At 53.9% G+C, this 17,039-nt stretch overlaps 2 protein-coding genes across 3 annotated transcripts in view; one reads left to right on the top strand and one right to left on the bottom strand.

Moving 5' to 3' along the window:
* Positions 1 to 3,720, bottom strand: part of RMDN3 (regulator of microtubule dynamics 3) — a 37,869-nt gene extending 34,149 nt beyond the window's left edge. For both annotated transcript variants that reach the window (XM_074842379.1, XM_074842378.1), the window contains exons 1-3: positions 3,573 to 3,720; positions 2,056 to 2,251; positions 1,235 to 1,381 (exon numbers count right to left, since the gene is read on the bottom strand). In XM_074842379.1, the coding sequence (XP_074698480.1) occupies positions 1,235 to 1,381; positions 2,056 to 2,251; positions 3,573 to 3,720 (491 nt within the window). The remainder of the gene's footprint in view (positions 1 to 1,234; positions 1,382 to 2,055; positions 2,252 to 3,572) is intronic.
* Positions 3,721 to 8,773: 5,053 nt separating this feature from the next.
* Positions 8,774 to 16,898, top strand: GCHFR (GTP cyclohydrolase I feedback regulator). Its single transcript, XM_074842384.1, has 3 exons — positions 8,774 to 8,876; positions 11,774 to 11,868; positions 16,108 to 16,898. Exons 1-3 carry the CDS (start codon positions 8,841 to 8,843, stop codon positions 16,229 to 16,231), a joined length of 255 nt encoding a protein of 84 aa, XP_074698485.1. The 5' UTR covers positions 8,774 to 8,840; the 3' UTR covers positions 16,232 to 16,898.
* The last annotated feature ends 141 nt before the right edge of the window (positions 16,899 to 17,039 follow it).

Genomic DNA, 17,039 nt, shown 5'->3' on the forward strand with positions numbered 1-17,039 from the left:
AAAAAGACCACCATTTTCAGCACGCTTTACAAAAATGCATCAGCACCCTGATGACTCAATGCATCTGTTATTATCTAGATAGCAAGGTCTTATCTTCAAAACTATATAGTTTTAAAATTTGTTCTGCAGCCTTGTTACCTATGACACCATCGTGAATCACTTGCTCCCTAATTTCGCTTTCATATGAACACCCACTCCAGAGGAATGAAGCAGTTCTATAACCTGAATGAGATCACAGCTGCTCTTTCCTGCTTCACTAATTCCAGCTCCTAAAGATAAAGAACTAACACCACAAGGTTTTATGGCAGTCACAAAGCCCGTTTTCCTGTGGATCCGTCTCCTTTGTTCTAGGAGGCAGCTGCAGTAATGCCTGCCCTGTCCCCTGATTACAAACCCGTGCTACCAAGTGTCAGTTTGCACCAGGTGACTCGTCATTAAGCCGCTAACGAACAGCACGTCATGTCCACGTTCTGCCTGCCCTGCTCTCAGTGCTGTAGTTAACTTCTCTCTTTAAATTACATTTCAGCTTCTCCAGGAAAACATATACAGGCAGCGCTGCATGTTTTAGAACACTTACACACCTCAAAAGCTACAGAATTCGTCTGATTAAGGCCCCAAAGAGCGTTTCAACAGAAAGGCAGCAGTCACACTTTTGCAGTAGACCTCTTGTTATCTATCTAATGTGACAATACTTGCATCTGTATTGTAATTTTACCAATGTTCTTGAACTACCCGGTACTTTTCACCTGTTTTTAAGCTATAAGAATGTAAGCAACACAACTGATCAGTGTGACACATTGAGAAAAATCTGTAAGAAATACCCTAGCTGAAGACATTTTAGTAAATTGAAATATATTTAACTTTTTCGAGTTTTCCAGACATTCTAAAATACATTATTGTACGGAAATTTTCTGTATAAGCTTTCTCAGTCAAGTCTCGAGATTTCTACTTCCCTTCTTCCTGCAAGGTTCTCTAACCAAATCATTGCTTAAAAAAAAAAAACCAACCCTCTAAAAGTGTATTTTTTTCCTTCTCCCCTTTCCTGAAAGTTGGAATTGTTGCACTTCTCGCAATCTGGCCCTGGCAGTAGTAAACTTACTGTAATAAAAGCAAATAAAAACAGTCCAGACACCTCGTGGGGAACATCCCTGCCTTTACATTATCAACTGCTCAGATGTAAGTAACTGGGCACCAAGGCTGCCGAAAGCCAGCTCTATCCTGGTGCTCTGCTTACCCTCCTTCACTTTCTCCATCGTCCGTATTAGCTGCTCCTGAGCTGGCTGTGAAATAAATTGAACTGGAGCCTGTGGAATCACTTCTTTCTCTAGGAAACGGGAACCGCCTCCGGCGAGTTACTTTCTGGGTTTCTTCCAGATGGGACCTTTGAGGAAGGCAAAAAGAGAAACAAACAAACGTTTGATAGTGAAACGTCTGCTACTTCACCACCCTTCTCCTCTCTAGCAGATTCTATCCAATTTGCTTTATATCCGAAGAATTCACAAGGGGACTTACTCTTGCTTACACGAACATCCTGCTACCACACAGCGAACCCTGTACTCTGCAGCTAAAGCAAGTGTGACCATGGACTTGGTCCATATACAACCCATATAGAATCCACACACAAAGGGGTGATCCTATCACATGCATTCCTCCGATTTCCTCAATGAACAGAGGCAAAGGGATCCTGAAACACCTTGCACATATAGGACCTTTTATTCTATATCCAGAGTTACCTGCAGTTGGCAGCAATTAGAGAGAAAAGAGCAGTAACGAGACACAAACATTTACAGAACAAAAAACCTTCCCAACCCAGAATACGAAGCAAGTGTCACTACTTGCTTCTCTGTAAGAAAAAAAACCCCAACTCTGGCTAAACATACAACTTTTTTTACATTAATCTCACTGGAGGTCAAGACGTGATGCCAGTGGCAACTAGAGAGACACTCTTTCCACTCTGGGATTTTAAATTTAACATCCTCAATCATGGCTGTTTTACCATGCTATGGAGTGAATACGTGCAACAGTAGAGAAAGTCATTAAGGGGCAGGGCAATACCTGACTTCACCAACGATTTCCACAGCCAAGTGCTGCAGGCTGTTTCGGAGCTCCTCCACTTCTTTTCTGAGCTCTGCAATGTTTCTCAGCACGACGTCGAGGCGCTCCAGCACATCCCCCTGTTCGTCACGCACGAGGAGAGGTGTGTGCACAGCACCATCTCCCGCCGCCACGGGAACCAGCGCTCTGGGCACGGCTTCAAGAAAACAAGAGGAGAAGTAGTAGTTCATTAGAGGCAAACAGGAAAGGATTCCACATGAGCAGTCTTTGTACAATTTTGTTTTCAGAAGATGCAGGACATGAGGCTTGGTCTCAAGCATGCCTGGCCTGAGGTTTGGGTTTACTTCTCCCTTCTCTGACAGCAGCATCTAGCCACGCTTAACAGATCTGCAACAGCAATTAGGGGTGAACAAAGCTCTTTTAACTGCAATTCTATAAAAATCCCCTTGTAAATTTTTTTTTAAATGAGCAAAATCCATACTGAATATGACAAAGACCACTGTAGATGAAGAAACTGCTGGGTTTTTTTGAAGTCCGTACTGCAAATGAATTTAATTCCTATTCTCCACACTTCTGCACTAACATCACACTGAAAAACTACGCTCTGCTTCTCTCCTGAATTGAAGCAACTCAGGAGGCCATCAGCCAGGAAAGCAACCAGCTTACAAGAGAACATGTGCTCTTTGAATGAACAAAGACAATGGAAGCTAGTTTTGGCCAAAAAATACCTATTCTTTAAAAAAAAAAAAAACCAAAAAACCCAACCCTCTGTTCTCATTCAAGGAAAAAAAACCCCACAGAAACTCAAAGAGGAGACAGCAGACTTTACGTAGCATTTTACTCATTAAAATGTGTCGTTGCCTTCTACTGAGTATCTAGAACATTACCAGTGTGTCTGACCCTTAAGTCTCCTTGTAGATACAGCACAGTCAGCCAGCATGTAAGAACAGATTTACATCGGTGGATTTTAAATATGTTTTCTTGAAAGTTCATAAACATTACAAATAAATATATTGCCAGTTAAGTCAACTATTTGAGAAGGAACATTCTTTTTATATTAACAATAAAAAAAGAGAATCACTCTCAAAAGAGCAGCCAGACTTGCAGAAATGAAGGGCTTATCTTCCAGGGCACTGTGTCTAAACTGAGATAAAAATCTAAGAAAGCAGCTCTGCAATCTTTTCCCTTCTCTTCTTCTGCCTCTCAGGAATAACGCTGTTTGCTTTGCTTTCTCAAGAAGGGGCTGTACAGCCTCTCCGGGTTGTTTTCAAGCTCCTGCCCTACTCCAGCAGCGCCTGTTCCTGCTTCTGTTGTCCCATCAGCAGAGGCCAATACCCCCGACCTCCCCACTTCTGCTCAGAACCTGCTGTTTCAGGGTGAAGTCCCACAAAAGTCCCTGCCTGTGCTGGTTCCCCCCCGGCCCCGCTGCGGGCAGCCCGTCGCTCCAGGCCGGGGGCGGTCAGGGCCGGGCCGCAGCGCCCTTCGCCCCGCTGCCCTGCCCGGCCCCGCGCTCCTACCCTGGCTCCGGCGCCCCGCGGCCTCCGCCCGCCGCCCGCCGCGCCGCCGCCGCCGCAGCACCCACAGCAGCCCCAGGCCGGCGCCAGCCCCAGCGCCCAGCGCCAGCCCCAGCGCCAGCGCCAGCCGCCCGGGCCCGGGCCGCGCCATGGCCGCCACCGGCGGGAGCCCCGCCGTCCGCCTGCGGCCCGCCCGGCGCGCGGGGGTGACGCCAGAGAGGGGGCGGCCTATGGCGCGGCGCCACGTCATCGCCGCGCGACGGAGGGACGGCGCAGGGGCGGGATCCAGCGGACGTCAGCCAGGGCGCCACCTGCAGCTGCAGCTGTACCTACACCTACACCTGAACCTGAACCTAAACCTGTACCTACACCTGTACCTGAACCTGAACCTGTACCTACACCTACACCTGTACCTGAGCCTGTACCTGCACCTACAGCTATACATGCACTTGAACCTAAACCTGTATCAGTACCTACATCGGTACCTACATCTGTATCTGAATCTACGCCTGCACCTACACCTGTACCTGAACCTAAACCTGTATCTGTACCTACACCTACATCTATATCTGAATCTAAACCTGCACCTACACCTGTACCTGAACCTAAACCTGTACTTACACCTACACCTGAACCTGAACCTAAACCTGTACCTACACCTGTACCTGAACCTAAACCTGTACCTATACCTGAACCTACACCTGTACCTGCACCTACACATGCACCTGAACCTACACCTACACCTAAACCTGCACTTGCACCTGTACCTATACCTGCACCTACACTTGCATCTGCCCCACACTACCCCAGTCCCTACAGCTCCGCACCCAGCACCGCAACACAACCGCTAGCGTTGCACCACAGCCTCATTAACCATCCCAGCCCCCTTACACCAGCACAGCAGCTGTCACCCCCACACCGGCACAGTGTGGATGTGGCACGGTGGTTCCGCCTGGTGCTGACACTGTGGGGTGTTGGACCTTCGTTCGGGTGGTTTCGGGACAAGCACTGCAGCAGTCGCTGACTCTTCACCCTCTGTCACCATGTGACCTGTCGCCACCCTCTCCAACTGACGAGGAACAGCCACAGGGACACAGCTGTGGTGACAAGCCCTTGATGGGGGTGTGGAGGGAACAGTCTGAATTTCATGGTGCGATTGTGACGTACAGCCCTGCCGCTCCAGGCAGCACGAACTCCTGCTCCCGCGGATATTAAAGATGGTATCAGAGCAACCCACTGCCCCCGGTTTGCTGTCGCGCTTTAATGAAAGTAATAAACCCAAGCTTTTTGAAAGAAATAATTTCCGGAAGAATAGGTGCTTTGCTCTTTCCCTTTAACCCCTTTATACTGGCAGAAAACAACTGCACGCTGGTGGGTAGGTGGATCTGAAATCCCCGTTGGATGTGATGTTCCAGTTTTTGCCCCGAAGTGTGCTGGTCCCGCAAATGAGCCCCCACATTGTGCCAGTGTTTTTGTTATTGTCATCAAACCGCTGTGCAGCCACAGCTGGGATCGCTGCCGAGGGCAGCGCGGAAACGACACCCCTCCCTATTTCATCATGTTTGCTGGGGCTGTAGGCGGGGGGTAAATCGTAAACCACTGGTGAAATTGCTGGTTGGGGAAGGATGGGTCTCGTCAGCAGCCGTGAACAATATAAATTCTGAAATCCTCCTGTGTCCCAGAGCATCCGCCACCAGCATGGGAACATGGTGGGGCCCTGAGCAAAACACACACAGTTATAGACTGATTTAAGATATTTTCTTTTCTCTAAGTGCTTTACTTTTCCTAAAACAACCTTGTGACTCGGTTTTACACAGACACTTTGGGCCTCTTTGCTGCTGCAGCAGACGTGCGGGACGAGGTGCTGAGGCCAGTGATGTGTGGCCTCACGTCTGATGCACGAACCAAAGCTCCTCAAGAACCAAAAGGGAGCTGCAGTGTTTTTTTATCTTCAGCTTTATGGGGGAAAGTCTTTTATTTCTCCCATGTAGCGTCAGAATGTGGTCTGAAAATCACTGCTTCCAATAAAAACAAGCCCACGACTTCATCATGGAGCAGGATCAAGGCCAACAGGTCACAAAGGCCCAATGCTGCGGGTCAGCAACATCTTGACTAGTCGGGGACACTACTGGGAGGGAAGGCAACCACTTCTATACACCTGGAGTTGTCATTTAGTGTGATACCCTTGGAATATCCACCCTTGTAACGCGGCGAGGGCTGCTCATCCCCCGAGCAGAGGTGCCCGCAGGTGGCTTGGCTGGGATGGAAACATGTCCCCAGGGATGCTGCCGGAGGTTTGACAAACACACCAAAAAACAGCATTCAGGAAAGCCTGAAGCTGCTGAGTGATGTAGCAGGGATGGAAAAAGGTTATTTTAGTGAGAGAACCAGGCACAGGACTTGTCATGGTACAGGGGATGTAAAGAACTGCCAGTTCTTGGGTCGAGATCGCAGTATTTTGCGTGGAAACAGTCTCTGTGTAAGGCGAAGAAGATAGGAATGGCCAAATAACCAGCCTTTTGGGTTTGAATTTCTCTGTTCTACAGTAAACACAGTGACTGTGTGGGGCAGTTACATTTCTGGTGTGATCCCCCAAACCTGTGGTTTGTAAGAAATTCCTGAAACTGGGATTATTGAAACTAGAAATGTCTTTTTCTGGAACAGCCAAAGGAAAACTAGCGATTCCTTTAACACTCTCTGCAGTGGATTCATTACTAACTAAAAAGATGGATTAAGCATATTCTCTTATTGCTGTGTCCCAAGCACAGAGCTTCTCAGCAGCAGCTGCAGATAACAAACACCACCATTTATTCAGCTTTATAATCCAACCTTCTGGGGATCTGTCCCTGCAACCAGACACAGCCATCAGCACTTTGCTCGTCTTCCACAGAGCGATTTGCCTTCAAGAAGCAAACCTGCACCTCAGGTTCAGGGGATGCTCATCCTAAGGGGCTGCTCTCCACCCAATTAGTAATATTCTGGGCAGGAAACTTAATTGGGTGCTGCAGAAAGTAGAGGGTGATAATTAGAAAAGGCCGCTGCTGTCAGAAGAGGAAAATTAAAACTTTTCATATGCCACTTGCTGCTCGTGAGCGTGAGTGACAGGGTGATGATTTCTGGCAGAGCCAAACAGCCTTTTGCTTTCTTTTATCCGAATTACTGGGAGACTCCAAGCCGGCAGCTCCCACTGGCCCCTGTTTCTGTCCGTGGTCGACGAGGGCTGGAAGCAGACTGGTCGGAGCCGGTGCCAAAGGGTAATAAGTTGCTCTCGGATGATGAATGGTACCGCTGAGATATAGTGCACTGAATTTTATAGCTCGCTCTCACGCCACTGCAGGGCTCAGCGCTCGGGTTGGCCCCTGGATTTCGGTATCTTATCAGGAAATTCAATACTGAAATATTGTGTGCAGGCTCTGTTTTCATTTTCCTCTCTTATTTTTTTTTCCCCTCCAAGAAGGAGCGGCGTATGAGCCAGACGGACTAGCGAGAGCGAGCGCTGGGCAGGCTGCCAGGCGGAGAGAACCCGGGCCATTTTTTCTTTAATTTGTGGATAGACTGAAGGGTCTGGATTTCATATCTATCTTATTTTCTGCAGCCAGCTGGACAGTAACCGCGGGACCACACTTGCAGCAGAGACCACCTGGTCAAATTCCAAAGGGGTTGTGGATTTTGGGACTCCTGTCGAAATCAAACACGACGCAGGTGAAATGCGCAGGAGGCAGCGCTTCCCTTTCATTAATTGGGCAACAGAGGCAGTGCTGTGTTCCTTTGTCCCACTAAAAATCAAACACAGGTTTGTACTGGAAAATAAAAGTCACGAGTAAACATTCAGCCTGTTCTGGCAGCGGGGAGTTTGGGAAGAGCCTCCTTAGGGTGGAAAGATGTAAATGAGCCAATGTTTAACCCATGGAGTGAGATATCCCACATACAGCTCAGCATCAATATATTGGGATATTTGGGGCATGTTTTAGGAAGATGATACCATCAACCTCTCTTGGTTATTTTCTTTCATCATGCCAAACCCCACACACGTGTTAATAATAACAAGCATGTTAATAATGATGTTAATGATAATGGTTAGGTAGGTTTGGCTTTGTCGCGGTGTTTCCTTCAGCCCAGCGAGCAGAAATGTTGATTTTCTCCCTTGCTCCCTGTTGGAGTTACTGATTAACTCAGGGCAGCGCAGAGGAACCAGCCCCAGGTCACGCAGGAAGGATGCGGCATGGCGCAGCCCGGGCTCTTCCACCCAGGACCCTCCTCCTCCTGCTTTCTCCTGCACTCATTTATTTCTGGAGATTATTAACAAAACTGGGAATTGATTACAGCTTGTTAATAGTTTCTGGCAAGCTGCATGGAGAGGTTTCTGTTCAAGTTTTGAGGCTAGGGAACTATGACTTGCTATTTATGGAAATATTATTTGCTTTATATATAGTTTTCAAACTGCTAGAGTGGGTGTTGAGGGGGGGTTACTCCATCAGCACCTATGCTTGTCTTGGCCTCAGGAAATGAGCTTCTCCTCAAATTTTGAAGGCATTTAAACCCCCATCAACAGCTTGTAGAAAAAGGGACTTTTCTCCCAATATGCTGGTTATGCCAAACACCCTGCTTTGGGGGGTTGTTTAGAAGGGACCGCAGGGCAGTACCTGGGATGCAGGATGCTCCCCACCTGCATGGTCCATCATCTCCCACTCCTCATTTCCATGGGGTTCATTTCCCGCTCCTTCATCTCCCCATCCATCATTCCCCTGTTCACTGTCTCCTGGTCCATCATTCCCTGTCCATCATCCCTTGTCCATCATCTCCTGTCCATCATCTCCTGGTCCATCATTCCCTGTCCATCATCCCCTGTCCTCTGTCTCCCTGTCCATCATCCCTGTCCATCACCTCCTGGTCCATCATCCCCTGTCCATCACCCCCAGTCCTTTGTCTCCCTGTGCTCCATCCCCTTGTCCCTCTCCTCCCTGCCCCCCGCCTCCTGCCCGCTCCCCAGGGCCGGGAAGGCCGAGCCGCCCCACCCCGTGCCGCCCCCCGACCCCCCGTGCCCTCCGGGGCCGCCGCCGCCCCCCGGTCGCAGCGGGGCCGGCGCTAACCCCCCCCCACCAAGTGCCTTGAACCCTCTGGGGGTTCACCCGAGCCCCGATCCGGCCCCCTCCTCCTCCTCCGCTTCCCGGGGGCGGTGTCGCGGCGGGGCGGGACGCTCGGGGCCGCCCCCGGGCACGGCCCCCCCCCGGAGCGGCGGCGGTCCCGGCGCGGCAGCGGGCGGGAGGAAGGATGCCGTACCTCCTCATCAGCACCCAGATCCGCATGGTGAGTTCGCCCCGCCGCTGCCCCCCGTGGGGGGAGGCTGCCGGGGATAGGGAGGGGGGGACACAGGGGCGGGGGGCACCGCCGGGAGCGGCGGGACACGCTCAGCACCCCCCGGTTGCAGCGGGCACCGCAGCCTCCGGCCGCCCTTGTGCTGTCCCGGGCTTGCGGGGGGTGGGTGGTGATGCCCCGCAGATTTGGGGGACCACCGGCACGGCCGCAGCTGCTGGGGCAAGACGTCGGCCACGGCCACGGCCACGGCCATCACCCCGTGGGGTGTCGGGAGCTCTAGGGCACCAGTACCCCAGCTCATGTCCCCCTAACCCCCCCGCCCCCCCCCCCCTTCCTCCTCAACAGCCCATCACGTAACTCGGGCAACTTGTTGTAGGATCCCGTGAACGTCAAAGAAACTAATGTGGGGCCACGTGTCCCCGCTTGGGGTTTTCCCTCGCCCCCAAAGAGCCATTTCCCGGTGGCAAACGCAGCCGTCAGGGAAGGGAAGGGCAGCACTGGCAGCACAGCAGCTCCGGGATCCGGGGCCGAGGCCCATTAGTCTCCTATAAAAACATAAAGGAAACGTTATTTCCTAATGACCGTGGCATCGGCAGCCCACGGGGCGGCTGCGGCCAACCTCCCATCCTGCTGCAAGAGCAGATAGCCCTGAGTTTGGGGTTTTTCCCTTTTCCTAGCCCAAAGGGGAACTATAGGTCTGAAAGCCAAAATACGGTGACGCGGGTTTGCGATAGGAAGGGGGTGGCGGGGAAAAAAAGCAAATCAGCACGTTGGTGGCGTTTGGTGGAAGAGGCTGCGGTGGTCGCTGAAGATGCCCCGTTGGGCGCAGACGTCTCAAACCGAGCGAGCAGGGAGTTGGGACCGAGGGCGCGGGGGGATGCTGCGGCACCGAGGCTTCTGCTGGCAGCGATATTCAGCATCATGATGGACCGAGATACAGAAGGTGCCACGTGGTTGGGGGTTCAGAGCACTTGAGGGGCAGGCAGGCAGCGGGGCAGGCTGGATTATCACAGTTTAGCACATTTCCCCCCGCCTGGAGACTTTGGGAACTCTGCTCTTCAGCAGGACAAAGCAAACATTTCCAGCCTGAACCTTGGCACCGAGCTGTGGCTGGAAACAGCCTGTCCGGCCTAGCGGGGGTGACTGACTTTGCTGCTTGGCCGTGGCCAGGGCAGGGACGAGTCGTGTCCCCGTGGGGTTCGCAATGATGGGTGCGGCGGGAGGGCTGCACGGGAGCGGTGGGCGGAGGAGGCTCTGCCTCTGCTGCAGTTTGTCTTTTCCAGCCCCCCGGGCAGCTGAGTGCGCCTGCACAGCTCACGGGAGCCGCAGCGCTTCTAGGTGGGATCTGCTCGAGGCTCCCGAGGTGCACGCCACTTGTCAGCGCCGGTTTGGAGGTGGATGCTGCCAGGGAGGGATTTACCCTCTCCGCTGCGTTCAGCCCTCACCCCTCCGCTTTCCCCAAACGAGCTCTCTCAGCTCTCCCAGCCACGTGGAAATTCTCGACTTTCCCGGCCGTCAGACCGTCCAGCTGCTTCGCCGCTAAACTCACCGCGGGTCAAAGCGCAGCGTCCCCGTCCCGCTGCCCAGGACCGAGGGGTTCACACTGTGGTGTCACAGGGAGCGCACAGCCCCCAACCCTCCGCGTGCAGCCCCCAACCCTCCGCGTGCAGCCTCTGGGACCCTCGGCAGGGCCCTGGGCTTTGCTTTCTCCAAGGGGTGGTAGAGAAGAGAGGGGTCAAAAAAGGGGCTGGATGACAAAATATTGCTGAGGTTATTTAGGGCTGAGCAGCCCTTCGCATATTATAAAGTGTTGATAATGGTTTGATACAGGTTTGCCAGTGGATGGGGGACGTCCCTCAGAAGACCGGTTTTCACCTGCAAACTTTTTATAAGTAGTTTTAAAACAGAGCGATTGCTCCACCTACTAAAATCAGTCAAACCCTGCTCTTGGCAGGGGGAGCCTGGAAGGTGCAGGGGTAGGTTTTGGAGCCTGATCAGCACTGAGCAGGGAGGGCTGGGCTGTGGGTCCCACGATGGAGGGGTGGGCAATGTCTCTCGCACTCACCAGCCCCCGTAGCTGTGGGCAAGGTGCCAGGCTCTGATTTCTGGCTCTTCCAGCCGCTGCGTTGCAGGGTGGACGCTCACTGCCCTCCCTGGTCTCTGCCCTCCCCTGTCTCTGCCCTCCCCGGCTGCTCCCCGGCTGTGCCGGGGTGGGTTGGGAGCAGACGGTCATTGCGGAGCTCACATCAGCGCTGCCATTATTTCCTGTGCCCTTCGACTTCCTTCTGGAAAACCTCCAGCCCAGGAATATCTCATAAAGTAACACTTCTGGAGCACTGTACAGAAATGTCGCTGGCCCCTCCCCATGACGTGTGGGCAGCCCACCGATGGCTCTGGGGGTGAGGTGACTCACAGCTCTGCCTCCCCCCAGCTCCTCCGGTCTCCCGTCGCTTCCAAGGGAGCGTGACTGCCCCCATCATCACGCAGGGGCTCAGCTGCCCCAGTCCCTCTGTGGCACCTTCTCACCCCGATCCTTCACCCTCCCGTTAGTAGAGCCATTCCCAAAGCTGCCTTCTCCCAGGCAAACAGTCCCGAACTGGCCTGGGGATGCTCATTTCATGGGAAAAACGCAGATTTGCTGGGTTTGCACAATGAGGCGCCTCGTTGCTGTACGACAGGCTTCCTGGTGGTGGATCCTGGAGGACCAGAGCCACCGCGCGCTCAGTCAGAAGGTGGCCCTCCAGCAGCAAAGCCACCAAGGCCCTCTCCAGGTGGCTCACAGGAATTCCCTTCCCAGTAAAGCTCTTACTGGAGCTGTGCTGGGGAGCAGGGGTGGGGTGGCCGCGCTGCCGCGCATCACTCACCTGCTCCGCTGCCTTTCCCCACAGGAGGTCGGTCCCACCATGGTGGGCGACGAGCACTCGGATCCCAGCCTGATGAGCTTCCTGGGGGCCACGAAGAGGAACATGCTGGGGAACCACTTGTAAGTCCTCCTCTGCGACATTTCAGGCTCTCCCCTCTCCTTATTTTCCCAATAGAATTTGGAACATTTTCACTCCTTGTATTTCCCATGGCACCTTCCAGCTGCACATTTAATCCCGGGACCAGTGTGATGCTGAGAGGCCACACACATCACCTTGCCCCGGCCTGTTGGTGCTCACCAAAGGAAACGCTACCTGCTACTTCCTCGAGTTCTTTTTCCTTGCTCTGACCCCATTTCAGCCCCTGACCCACCTCCCCCCTCTCCTTACCCCTCACACACTGGGGATGCTGCGGGCTGTTACCTGACACAGCCTTTGGCTGAAATAAAACAGGCACAGTGAGCGGCTCAATTTTTCTGCATAACTTCACCTGTCTTCATCCCACCCTCCTTCCTGAAAGACAACCCTCCTCTGCCTCATCCTCATTTCCAGCCCCGCAATGCTCAGAAGCGGCAGTGCCCATCGCAGCCTTGCTCTGCTGGGCCCGTTCTGGTGCCCCACGCGCTCATCCGCAGCCTGGCCCGGCCCGTTGTGCTCACAGGTGCAGCTTGACGTTCCTCCCCGTTACCGAGCTCCCGAGCCAGCCCCTCACGATGGCTCCGGAAGCTTTTCCTTGGGCTGCTGAGCCCCAAGGTTGGACCTGCTTCCCATCATGTCCCCCCCGACTCCAACCCATTAGCCTCTGTGTTCCCAAGCCGTATGTGTTTGATGCTTCTCTGTGTTCCCGTCTCTCTCTCTGCCCACGTCGAGTTTGACACCAGCCTTCATCAAAGTGGGAGATGTTACCAGCATGTTCTTTACATCTTGGCCCACTTTTTTTTTTCTTTTTTCCCCACTTGATATCTCACTTCTTGTTTTTCTCTGGGGTAAAAAAAAACAAACCCACAAAGCAAAACAAAACCCCAAATGCAAATTAAAGCAACAGAGAGGAGTGGTTAGATTTGTGCTGAAGCTTGCCCACTCGCACCGTGGTGCAGAGGAGGAGTAGGAGGAGAACCAGGCGTTAAACAGACGGGGCCTCTCGGTCCCAGTATGTTCTCAAACTTCCATCGGCGGAGCTGGGAAAACCCACCTGCTCGGCACCAGCCTGGCAAACGCCGAGGTCTGGGTCCTCATCTCCTGCAGCGTTAAAAACCTAAACGGGGTGGGAGATTTGAAAGAGAGAGAAAAAAAAAAAATACCAAAGGCCCCCCCTTAGAGAAACCCTTCCAAGTGCAAACTGGGGCCACGCCAGCTCCCCGTGCCCGCAGGAAGGCTGATCCCAGAGCCCTCCTGCCGCTGCGAGCGGCTGCGGGTGGGTTTGCTGGGCCGAGCCGTCTCAGCGCTGCTATTCCCAGCGCCGTGGGTGGCCACAAGGTTGGCAGCAGCCTTGGCTTCATGCCGCTGCCTGCCGAGCCCAGCCCAGGAGTTATGCAATGGGAGAAGGGAGACCCGAGTGCGGAGAAAAAGAGGCTTCAAGAAGGAAGAAGCTGGCTGGCTCTGGAGAGAGGGGGACAAGGATCCCTGGGGTTCAGGTGGAAAAGAAAGGCAAGGACAGATAAAATGCCTCTGTGACGTCTGCCCCAGCAGCTAGGGAGGAGATGCAGCATTACGAGGAACCAGAGTGCCACATTTTGCTTGTCTGGGAGAAGGGATCTGAGCTTTCTGGGGGATCTCCCTGATGGATTCACCACCTTTCCTCCCTCCCTGTGGCCTGGAGCTTTTTGAGCTCCCTCTTGCCCCACCTGCTTCTCAGTACGGTTTATGTTACACCCAGGGTAACCCCGCTGCGTCCCCACGGCACGTCTTCCCCGTTTGCACTTGAGCAACAGGGGATGGAGAAAACAACCCAGCTGGAATGTGGCTGCTGACGCCCCAGGCGGCACGGCAGCGGGGTGAGCCCCGGCCGCCTCTGCCAAAAACCCCAACCAGGCATGAGAGCTCCTGTGTTTGCCCCACGACCGAGCGGGATTTTCCATCCACCTGACTGCAGTGCTTCGCTAGCAGTAAGACCAGCTACAGCATGCTGCAAATCTCACCCCTCCTGTAGCACTGTCAGCCCCAAAACCTTAAACATGACCTTAGAGGGAGCCTGAGAGAAAAGGTCTGAGCAGCAGGGACCTGCTGGGGCACTGTAATCTACAGCTGAAGTACTTAATTGCCTCTAATAAGGGCAAGCACTGATCCAGTTGTGCAGCTCTGCACTAGCTCCTGCCAATGGCACATCACAGGTGCGTGCTGTTGCTCCCCGCTCGGATGCGCAGCGGCAGAACCTGGGGGGGCATCTGGGCTTTAGCGAGGGGGGAGCCGGGCTCTGCCCCAGCCTGCGTGTTCCTGAAAGCCAGCGCAGGGCCTGACCCTTGGCTGCTGCAGAAAAGGGGGTTCTGGGTCCCCGCGGGTGGACACGCATGCGTGGGTGGCTGCGGGCCCCCTCCCTGCCACCTCCTGTAATTATCAAGGCTATCGGCACGGTTTGGTCTCAAATGAAAACTGATGCCTCTGTCCAATTTGGGGAGTTGCGGTCTGAGGCACCTGCTAATACTTTAATTTAGCTGTTCCCCAGGGCATGGCCAAACCCCATCCCTGGGGCAGCCGAAAGGACAGCTGGGCAGATGTCACCAGGAGGCTGCCTGCTCCCTCCCCAAAAACAGCTGCGGGAGGAGGAGGCTCCTGCGCTGGCTCCGTGCTCCCAGGGACCTCTCTGCTCCCTGCCAGCAGCCAGCTGGGAGGAAAGGCTCTGCTGGTGTTCCCAGCTGCTCCATCCCACGCCAGCTCGGCCGCGCACAGAGGCAGCGGCACAGTCGATAGGCAGCGTGCGAGCTTTGGTTCCACTCTAGACACGGTTGTGTTTAAAGCCCTGGGCAACTCAGCTTTCCTTCTGCTGTTCACTCAGCCCCTCGGTTTTTTAGGTTCTTGGAAATAACAAACAATCCCTGCCTCAGCTCCTGCCTCTGCATAATGGGAATAATATTTACCGACTCCAACATGTGAATCTGAAGGGTATGTGGCAAGCCTCTTAGAGAAGTTCAAAGACACTTATAATAATACATATCATCTTTACACCACATCTATAATTATAGCAAAGTATAGTCTGTCTTGAGAAACTAAAAAAAAGCTCTCACATCCTGATGTTATTTCATGCTTTAAAAGCACTCACCACTCCATTAACGTTTCGCAATCTTAGCAAGAGCAACTTTGGAACTGCTTTTGGGTCGTCTTTTATTGTTATTAGTATGAAAATCAGGAGAGTCTTTGTTAAGGTGCCCAAACAAGATCACAATGATCCCGTAGCCCATCATTATCAGCTTATCTGGCCCAGTGAGTCATCTAAGAGCTAAATTATTATGAAGCTCATCCCATCTGCTTGCATTCTGCCTCCAAAGGCTCTGTGAAAGGAACTGAAAGGCTGCCAAATCAGCGCTGAAGGTTACACGCGCCATCTCCGCTCTGCTGCTTCCCCACCTCGTTCGGCCCATGTTGGGTCTGTGCTGTGCCGCTCTCGCTCTGCAGCCGCCAGCTGCTCTGTCTCTGCGGCGGGGCAGCCTCCGGCCCTCGGATCCTCCGCGGAGGAGCAGCCCCATGGCCGTGGCGGAGGGGAGGTTGGTGTCTCTCCGGCTGCGGAGCCGGCAGAAGCCTCAGAGGAGTCAAAGCTGGACAGAGATCCCGGGTGTCAGTTCTAGACATGGGCAGTGAGGAGCTGGGGCTCCGCCTCACCTGGCAGCTCTGCTGAGGGCTGACGGCTTCTGGTTTTTCAAAAGCTTAATACCTTGCTGAAGGCAGCGGTTTTTTCCAATCCCCAAATTTCAAGCACAGGCTCTCAAAACCGCCCAGTTTAGACAGGCTCTGACATAGGCCCAACACTGGCTTTTCATTCCTTAGAAAGACCTGAATCATTCTTCCCTGCTTCGCAGAGATGATCCTCCTTTTCCCCAGACTCCCAGCCAACGCTTGTGACCCCTCCCTGCCACAGCTTCAGCCCCGGTAGCCGAGCAGCATGTGGCGTTGGACTACCAGTCCCTGACCCACATTTCAATTTAACCCGACCCTTGTGTTTTGGACGTTTTCTCCTTGGTCTGATAGCTGTGGGCTTTGACCTTCCCCGTCTGGTTAACCAAGACCTTGCGCCACAGGCAACGTGCCAGATGTGGTCGGTGCAGTGTCTCGCGGTGGTTTAGCGGTGAGGCAGAGTCACTTCCACAAGGAAATTCTTGTCTCTTCCTTCTCCACCTGATTTTCTTTCTCCTCCTCTCTCCTGCTTGCAGCTGGGAGTACTACGTGAACGACGCACCGCGGGTTGTCTTGAACAAGCTGGAGAGCTGCGGCTACCGGGTGGTGAGCATGACAGGCGTGGGCCAGACACTGGTGTGGTGCCTCCACAAGGAATAGCGAAGAAGACTTCTGCCTTCCTCCTGGAGATCATCTGGCGCAGGACCAACAGCAGCTTTTTCCCCCTTTTTCTGTCCCAGACTCCAGGCGCTCGGGCTCAGGGGGAGCCGGGGCAGAACGTGACCCGGGGGCAGCTGCTGTCCTGCCCTTTCCCAGGAGTGGGGGGAAGAAGGTGCGCCCAGGGAGCCGGCAGCTCTCCCCTGCGCCCAGCTGAGGGACAGCCTGGCAAATCCCAGCTTTTTACATTTTAATCATCCCCTATTTAGTGCACACTGGAGGAAGCTCAAATACCCACCGTGGCTGCTCCTCGGGGCCGCCCCAGAGAGACCCGGGGAGCACAGGGCAGCCTCCTTCCTGCCGCGGGGCACGGCCGGCACTGCATCAGCCCCGAAACGCCAGCGGGAACTGCCCAACCTACCCCCTGCCTGCTAAGGGGCCCCTTGCCCAGCAGCAAGGCCCGCTCCTCTCCCCCGGGGGAGGGGGGCTGGCAGCACCATCAGCCTCCTGGCCCCGAGTGCCCCTCACGCTCCTGAAACAGCCCAAGACCAACACAGAAAGGGCTTGGGAACATTTGGGGTAGGGGCTCTGTTAACAGCAGCAGTCGTGATGCTGGAGTGTTTGGGAGCTGCTGTGGGGGTAACACCAATAAACCACTTCTCTCAAGACACCACCATCCTGCTGTGCCTTGTTTTAAACAGTGCCAAAACCTCCTGGAGCTGCCGCTCCTGCACCAGCTTTCAGGAGCTGAAAGCAACTCTGGGGCTTCATGTTCCAACAGCCCCTCTCACACCCTCCCTGCCCTCCGAGG

The sequence above is a fragment of the Strix aluco genome, chromosome 16 (assembly GCF_031877795.1).
Source record: "Strix aluco isolate bStrAlu1 chromosome 16, bStrAlu1.hap1, whole genome shotgun sequence".
Lineage (NCBI taxonomy): Eukaryota > Metazoa > Chordata > Aves > Strigiformes > Strigidae > Strix > Strix aluco.

Coding starts and splice junctions, on each gene's coding strand:
- GCHFR (XM_074842384.1), top strand. CDS start 8,841: ATGCCGTACCTCCTCATCAGCACCCAGATCCGCATG. Junction 8,877..11,773: donor TCAGCACCCAGATCCGCATG/GTGAGTTCGCCC, acceptor CTTTCCCCACAG/GAGGTCGGTCCCACCATGGT. Junction 11,869..16,107: donor AACATGCTGGGGAACCACTT/GTAAGTCCTCCT, acceptor TCCTGCTTGCAG/CTGGGAGTACTACGTGAACG.